An 8,020-nucleotide genomic window follows, 5' to 3' on the forward strand; every position below is an offset into this window, starting at 1 on the left:
AGCTTACACAACAGCCTGCAGAAGCAGCTTACACAACAACTTTTTTTCTTGTATAAATATAAATATAGGAGATTTCAATTCATTATGTACATTAGTTTAAAATTTGAATAATATATCAGTTTGTCTTTGTACGTGTCTTTACTTTACGGTCTTTATTTCATAACACAATTCAATAATTTGTCTTCTTTTTTTTTTTCATCTCAATAATGTCGCTGTTTGATGCGTGGCTGCTATTTTCCATGCCGGATCTATCACGGGATCAAGAGCTCAACACGTGACTGCTTTTCCCTTGCTAAAGTAACCGTGCACGTGCAACCATGCATTAATGCATTTTTTAGTTTGTTTAAGGATACCTAATATTGGAGTAATACTTTTATACTTGAAATCTTTTATATTTTAAATTTCTTTCATAAATAACATACTTTTATAATCATAAAAATATATTAAAATATAAAATCACAATCTTTAAGATCGCTTTAATATATATAAACAGTTCTTTTGTTTAATTTTATATTAAGTCAAACACCATTATATAAAATAAATTGGGAGTAATATTTGTTTGTTAAGAACGACGTAAAGATCAATCAAGTCAAAATAAAACAAATGTTAAAATTTTAAAATCTTACTCTGGACTTTTAATCAACGGTGTTGGAATGGCTTAAGCATAAAAAAATATCTCCCACGAAAATTGCCACTTTGCAGGGAATTGTACCCTCAGAATAGCAAAGAACAATCTAAAACTCCAATAATTCAATAATCCAAACGAGGCACTTGTCAAATATCACCATTTGTCCAACTAGGAAAGCTTCAATTTCTTGTACGTATAAATCACCATCTTTTTCATTCTTACTCCCCTACTCCCCTAATCCATTTTCCTTTAATCTCCACTTTGTGTCTCATCATTCGCTGGCGAAAAGCAAAATAAATTAAGCAAAATAAAATGACGAGCCTTTCTCTTTCTCTTTCCCTTTCTACTCCTACACACTGTTTTGCTTCCTACAATAAGCAGCGCTATGCTTTGAGATCTCCTCAATGTCATCACACTAGGATTTCTCATCACAAGTTACAGCACAGCTCCAGTTTTCTTGGATATAACCCTCTCAGGTATGTTAATTGTCATTTATTTGAATGATTCAATATGAGAAATTCATTTCAAGTTTTGGTCTATTTTCCCTCTTTAATCGTTTTGTTTTCTTTCAGAGTTTCAATTGATTTGAGTGGAGGGATGATGAGGAAGAGGCGTGGAGGGGCTGTTTGTTATGCTGCACCACTTACTCCTACAAATCTTCAGTGGGTCTGTGCTATCTCCTCTCTGTAAGTCTCCTTTACTTCATTATTATGCTTATTGGACTTGCTGCCAAGTTTGCTGTAAAATTGGAGCTTCTAATGTTTTGATTTCTTTTAGTTTTAATTTTGACCAAGCGAATTATTTCCAGTAGGATTGGCTCTATTGTTGTAGTATCGTATTCTTGGATCTTTGTTATTACACGTTTACGTTGCACCATTTGCTTCCATGTCTTATTACCTTGTTGTTGCTATTATTTGTTTATTGCTTTATTTTCACCATTCATGAGCCGAGAGTCTTTCGGAAACAAACTCTCTACCGCCATAAGGTAGAGGTAAGGTTTGTGTACACTTTACCCTCCCAGACCCCTTGGGATTTCTTGGGTTTGTTGCTGTTGTTTGACCAAGTGAAATTGGGAGTATGGGGAGACAAATTTAATATACTAAAACAGCCCCAATCTAATAGTTGTAGGGAGCATATGAAGTCCATTAAATTATTCACATTATTCAAGCTATACACCAAACAGCAAGATTCGAATGTGATTAGCTTCTGAAATTCCATTAGAACATCTACAGTGCCTTTCCATCCATAAGGGCCAACACGATGCATTAGATTGTGTGACCAAGCTTTCTCAGAGAGTTCTATGGCCTTTTTCCTCTTCAACTATGATATGTATCTCTAAGGGATTCGGCATTACCACGGGAGCCCAGGTAGATTTAGAAACATATTCTGTATGTCAGTAATCACGTCACAGTGTAGGAAAAAAAGAGATGCTGTCCTACATATCCTTCTTTCACATTTCATCACCTATTGCACAAACCAGTCTCTCTCTTGCTCAGATTGAGTGATACATGCTTCATTTTGTGCTGTCCAATTAAAACAAGACACTCATAGAGGAGCCTTAGTTTTTCAGATTAATCGACAAGGCCAAATCCAAGATTCGTTCCTCCGTTCTGAAGCATATGATAACACCCGTATACAGTAAACCTCTTTTGCATCTCACTTAATCTTCCTTTTCAATAATCCACTTTTTCAATTCAGTTGTCAACAAGGAGGTAATCCTCTCCAGTTTCCAGTCTTGGCTCTCCTCTTGAAGTGATACTCCACCTATCATTTTCTCTACAATAGGCTATTGTACATTTAGGATGTGGCTGAAACTGAATAAGTTTTTAAATTCCTCCTTACGAGGGATGTGACTAAACCAGTAAGCCTGCCAAAATTTGATCTTCATACCATTTCCCGGTTCAACATATAGATGTTGGCATGTTGCCTCTGGATTCTTCTCATAGGTTTCACATATGCACCAACGGTCATGTAAAACTTCTCTATATATGATTGGAAGTCTATTTCGTCTCCTTTTAACCCCTTCATCATCACATGATGGCACATGCAGACCCAGTTCAGGACATGGCCAAACTCCAAGCCATCTCATATAACTTTCTCGCAAGATTGGGTGTCATTAGTATCCTCTTGTAAGGTTTTCTACTTTATGGTATACTCCTTGTATACAGGCATGTTTTGCCTTTTTTTTTTAATGAAATTTATTACCTTATAAAAATAAAAAAAACCTTTCTCGCATTTTATCCTCCATGTGTGCAACTTAGACATTCAAAGCTTCCAGGTTACTTGATGATTAAGGGTCATTTACAGGCTTATGTTTGTACTTGATCTTCCAAGAGCTAAGGTGTATAAGGAAAACGGGCTGCTGGTAGCACCACTGGTTAGAAGCATCAACCAGGAGAGAGCATTGGCCCTTGGCATTGGCACACTAGCTTTGTTTGCCAAGCACACTTTCGTTAATGCTTGAATTAACCTGACACGGTGCACGATCAAAAAGATAAAAAGCGAGGGACATGTGCAGAAGTCTTTTGTATAGACTGTACACTTGTTCCCACCATGTAACGTTAGTTAATATCGTTTCCAGGGATTTACTTTTGCGTCTCTTTCTTCTAGAGTCTGAGTGCATATTAATTTTCTTCGATTCAAGTCTGTATTCTTAGAAGATTCAAAGTCCGTGCCCCTTGATTGATAAGTGTTGTTTGAAAGGAGTTAGCCTGTGTAAAAATTTAGATGCTTGCCAAACTTGTTCTTTTTGGCATAAAGAAAATTTTCTTTTTAGTTTATCTCACTTTATGGACTCTCTAGGTTCTGATTTTGGGTAGTGTTTACTGGAGTCCAGACTTCTGTAACATTTTCTGTACATACTTGGTACTGTTTATCAATAAATAGTTTACCTTACCTATCAAAAAAAAAAAACTCTTATGTAATTTATGACGAAAAAACTACTTTTGTTTTCCAAGTAAACCTTGTGCTGCATGCTGCACCATAATTTGGATATTGCAATCTGACTGTCATTGTGATTTTTCTAGCGTTCTCATGCTTGCAAAGGGCACTGCTATTCACAAGTCCTTTCTTGTTCCTTTATTTGCTTTACAAGCTCCTACGGCGGTTGTCTCATGGATCCAGTAAGTTTCTTTTAGCATCTGTGAACTAGCTCGTGCTTACTTCTTTAAGCTGGATGTTCTCGGATTACAGCAAACTGATGAAAAATGTCTTTCAGGGGTGAATATGGTATTTGGTCTGCATTTTTGGCACTTATTGCTCGTCTCTTCTTCTCCTTTCCTGGTAGGTCTACTGGTTGGTGCCTTTATTATGCCTATGAATTAAACCTCAAATCTAGATAATTGATCATCTTTGTTTTTGCTTTATGTATTTTGTATGTTGTTGGATAGCATTATCCAGCCAATATTCCCTTGTGAAGCAGGCTAGTAAATTGTACCCAGTGCTTTTCCTAGTCCTGTTTTAAGGTGAAGATGTCAGCCATTTTTTGGGGGTAGAAACTAAGGGAATATTGCTGAACTTTTGCATGTTAACAACTCGTAGTGAATTTAACATGATAAAGTTATAGTAGGAAGCAGAATCAGGATCATGTATTCATGCTGTTTTGCAGAAAATTGTTAACAGACATTGCGAATTGTGCCCGTTCTGTTTTACCAAAGGTGATAAGTAGATTGTTGTGTTTGGATGCTGTATGTTTTAAGCTACGATCAATCACACAGATGATTTTCTTCGAAATATCTGACTTTGATCTTGACCATTTGTAGGTGAACTGGAATTGCCATTTGTAGCACTGTTAATGGTAATTGTGGCTCCTTATCAAGTTGCAAACCTAAGGTTAGTATATCTTCCTCAATAAATAAACGTTCCTTGTTCTGGTGGACTAGAGTTATATCTGGTTCATATTGCTTGGCAGGGGAACAAAGGAAGGTGTTATTCTTTCCTTGGCAATAGCAGCTTATCTGGGTTTCCAGCATTTCACACGTGCTGGCAGCTTGCAGAAGGCATTTGATCAAGGTTCAATAATTGCCACCCTAGCCATCATTTGTATTGTTGCTATGCCATGCTTGCTCTTGATTTGACTTGAAACTACAGTGATTGCTCAACTGAGTCCCATAAATTATTTGAGTCATTTGAGGGATCAAGATCACACTAATTAATATCTTTCTTTAAATCCCTCTTATGTTAACTTCAAGCTGTATATCTAGTCAAGTATGTGGGACAAATTGGGTTAAATGTATTCATGCAGGAATAAATTAAATGATCACTGTGAACAAGCTTTCATTTGCATCCTATTAAATTCTGTACTTCGGGTAACATTTTGGATACTTATCGACGAAACAAAATGCTTCCTATTTTGGGTTTTACCATTGACCTAGAAAAAAGAAAAAGTGTGTCTTCTTTGGGCTCACATTGCGTGGAATGAGTTTGCGAATTCCAATGGTTCCTCCAAGGGACAAAGAACCCTCCTTTCAGATTCTTCTCAAAATGTAAAAGGCTAAAGTTGTAAAGAGGGACTGACTGCTTCTTGTATAAGCATAGTGTCAGCACCACTGCCATGTAGGTCAGGCTTGGACATACATTTTATACGTTCATCTTTCTTGAAGAGTGAGTGGCTTGCAGGGCATGCTTTCTCCATTGAGGTCTTCCCATTTTAACAAATTGTTGATTTCTAACACGAGTTAACATTCTTATGATCTAGTCCAAAATATTCTAACTCAATTTTATTATGTCTCTAATGTAGCTGTATAAAGAGAGGCATCTATCTTGCCCCATTTGTTTCTGATAATGTATTTAAAATAAGTAGTAACTGGTGCGAGGAAGAAAAAAGCAAAAACAAAAAGAGATCAGAGTTTCAATTGATTCTTCAAAATTTAGTTGTGCTTTTGCAATTTAGTGGTGTGCTGCTGTGTTCTCTGTATATGAGGAGTAGCACACTTCATATGCCGTTATTTGGATGACAAATGTTGGATCTTATTAGTCTCCTGTCAATGGGTCGGTTCCCGAATTTTGTACATAACTCTTCATTGAAATGATCCTAAAACGAGATATCGTGTCTAAAATATTTATTAACTGCAGAAATATTTTAATAGAGAATTGGCTACATTAGGATGTTGTTCTTCACTAAGTACTGGCTTCCTACTTGGACTAAAAGCCATAAATGGATGAATTATAGCAAGTTTAATGTGTTGAAGGCCATGAGGATTTTCACATCTCATGATGATTCGGCCTCTTTAGAATCAATGGAAGTATGGAGACAACTAGTGTCTTCCTGCAGCCCCAGTGAACAATGTCTTGCCCAATCTGTTCAGAAATGAGTTATTGTAATTGCCACCATGAAAGAAGCCATGGAGAAGAGTAACTGGATGTTGCTTGATAAGTTATCTGCTCCATTGGGAGTACCTGTTGGCTCTAAACCATAATCTGTTGGTTCTGAACCAGAACCATTCTGTCCAACTGGGGTGTATGGATTTACCGGCGTCATTGTGCTGCAATTGCAAGGAAACAGGCAAACATCTTTACTTTTCTTGCTTAGGAGATAATTTAAAATATCAAATAATTTCAGATAGTTCATACCTAGGACTTGGAGGTGGCAGGGTAGGGGGTGGCTGTGCAGGGGGTGTAGTAGGGGATGTTTTTGATGATGCATAGTGACAGCTCCCAGAGCCTGCAGCAATGAAAGGAAAAATTAGAAGCTTTGCCAACTTTTTTTGGATTAGCATATTGAAAAATTACTTATATGTGATGTTTAGTAGCTTAGGTGTAGTCTTCCACTTACTTGGGTCAGTATAAGTAAGTTGTGCTGTTCCTCCAAAGTCACAGCTTGTGGGAGCTGGATTCTTTTGGTAGTAGTCATTGAAAGCATAGGAAGCATGGTCTTTAAGTGTGTTTGGCTCATAGCAGCTTGCACCAGACTGAATAGTTGCACAATCTGCACCTCCAAAGCCACAAGCATAGTCCAGTGCTACTTGCAAAGCAGTTGGTGAAGCACTGGGGCTGGCTATACACCAAGATCCAGTAGATGGCCCCGGATTGTTGGTCGGGTTTGGATTTGGATTTGGATTCGTATTCGGAGTTTGGGTTTGGGTTAGGATTCATGGGCGGGTTTGGGTTTGGATTTGTGTTTGGGCTAGGGTTCGGGTTAGGATTCGTGAATGGGTCTGTGGTAGATGGCGGGGGGATATCCATCGTTGGGGGGTTCGGATTAGGATTCGGGTTTGGATTTGTTGTACCTGGGGTTGTTGGATTAATAATGGGAACATCTAGCTGGGCAGAAGACATGGAAGGTGAAATGGCAATGTCCTCCTCTTGGAATGCTAGTTTTTTGCTTTTTCTGATGGCTTCTCTGGAAGGTTTGTCCGCAATGCTTGTACCTGAAGTAAGTAACACCAGATAGGTGTCAGTTTGTTCTGTCTTTCGTTTTTGCTTTAGTTTCAGCATGTTGAAAGAATGAGTAGTACATCACAAGGTTGTTTGATTCCAGATTACATTCTTGAACCAAAGAATTTGTGTTATTTGCTGTTCTTGTATTATGTTCCTAGGTACATCTTCAGAAACATGGAGTTTCATAAGAACCTACTTTTTGTGTTTTCCCATCAAAAGACAATTTTGTTATCTGTGGATGAAATTAAAATTTCGTTGATGTTCTTTTTTGTTTCTAGGACAAAGGAAAACTCTTTTTGACTAAGCTTTTCTGTTTAGAATTTGTCGTTACAGATTCAAACCTTACAGGTGATGAAATTTGCAAATTGTCATTTAAGTAGCCTATATTTGTGCCAAAACTTGACTCATGAAAATTTTACAATGACTTGTATGTCCAAAATCCGGATTGATTAAATCGTAATGCTTCAAATGGATTCTTACAACAGTTTGCTGTTACCTTTCTTAAAAAAGGTGACAACTTAGAACAGTATATGCATGCAAAAAGAATATTGAGATGGTAAAGCCGAATTTCAAATCAATGAATTCAATTGAGGCGCAGAGGAGCGGTAAAATTGTATATTTTTCATTCAAATAAATCGATATTCCTCTCTTCCCAACATAACATTATGCAGTGGGAAAAGTACCTGATTAATGAATAATTCACTATTTCAGATGCCTAAAAAACTTGCAAGTACTATGAACAAATAAAAACAAAAAATCAGTATAACATGAGACTTTCCCGTTTGGCCATAAGAAAATTTTCACTTTTTTTCTTCGAAAAATTCACTTTTAAAAAAAAAAATTCACTTTTTTTCAAAACATTTTTACTTTTTTCGGTCCATGAAAATTTCAAATTTCACTTGAAGTTGAATTTCGAACTTTTTCGGAAATTTGAAAATTTTCAAAAAGTTATTTTTCAAAATTCATTTCAAATCACTCACAAAAGTTCAAAACAGCTCCAAAATATATTTTTGT

At 36.7% G+C, this 8,020-nt stretch overlaps 2 protein-coding genes across 2 annotated transcripts; one reads left to right on the forward strand and one right to left on the reverse strand.

The window, feature by feature from the left end:
* Positions 1 to 706: 706 nt before the first annotated feature.
* LOC107770293 (cold-regulated 413 inner membrane protein 1, chloroplastic-like) lies at positions 707 to 4,939 on the forward strand. The gene is made up of 6 exons (XM_016589585.2): positions 707 to 1,104; positions 1,201 to 1,314; positions 3,655 to 3,750; positions 3,846 to 3,910; positions 4,390 to 4,459; positions 4,539 to 4,939. Exons 1-6 carry the CDS (start codon positions 941 to 943, stop codon positions 4,702 to 4,704), a joined length of 675 nt encoding a protein of 224 aa, XP_016445071.1. The 5' UTR covers positions 707 to 940; the 3' UTR covers positions 4,705 to 4,939.
* LOC107770292 (uncharacterized) lies at positions 4,937 to 6,711 on the reverse strand (the record flags this gene model as incomplete). Its single annotated transcript, XM_016589583.2, has 3 exons — positions 4,937 to 6,111; positions 6,200 to 6,290; positions 6,402 to 6,711. Coding segments are annotated over 3 exons (582 nt in total), but the record flags the coding sequence as incomplete, so codon positions are not given.
* Positions 6,712 to 8,020: the final 1,309 nt, after the last annotated feature.

The sequence above is a fragment of the Nicotiana tabacum genome, chromosome 17 (genome assembly GCF_000715075.1).
Source record: "Nicotiana tabacum cultivar K326 chromosome 17, ASM71507v2, whole genome shotgun sequence".
Classification (NCBI taxonomy): Eukaryota; Viridiplantae; Streptophyta; class Magnoliopsida; order Solanales; family Solanaceae; genus Nicotiana; species Nicotiana tabacum.

Excerpts from the sequence above, each read along its gene's own strand:
- LOC107770293 (XM_016589585.2), top strand. The coding sequence starts at position 941 with ATGACGAGCCTTTCTCTTTCTCTTTCCCTTTCTACTCCTACACACTGT. Across the intron at positions 1,105-1,200 it reads CTTGGATATAACCCTCTCAG|AGTTTCAATTGATTTGAGTG; the intron begins GTATGTTAATTG and ends GTTTTCTTTCAG. Across the intron at positions 4,460-4,538 it reads TATCAAGTTGCAAACCTAAG|GGGAACAAAGGAAGGTGTTA; the intron begins GTTAGTATATCT and ends ATTGCTTGGCAG.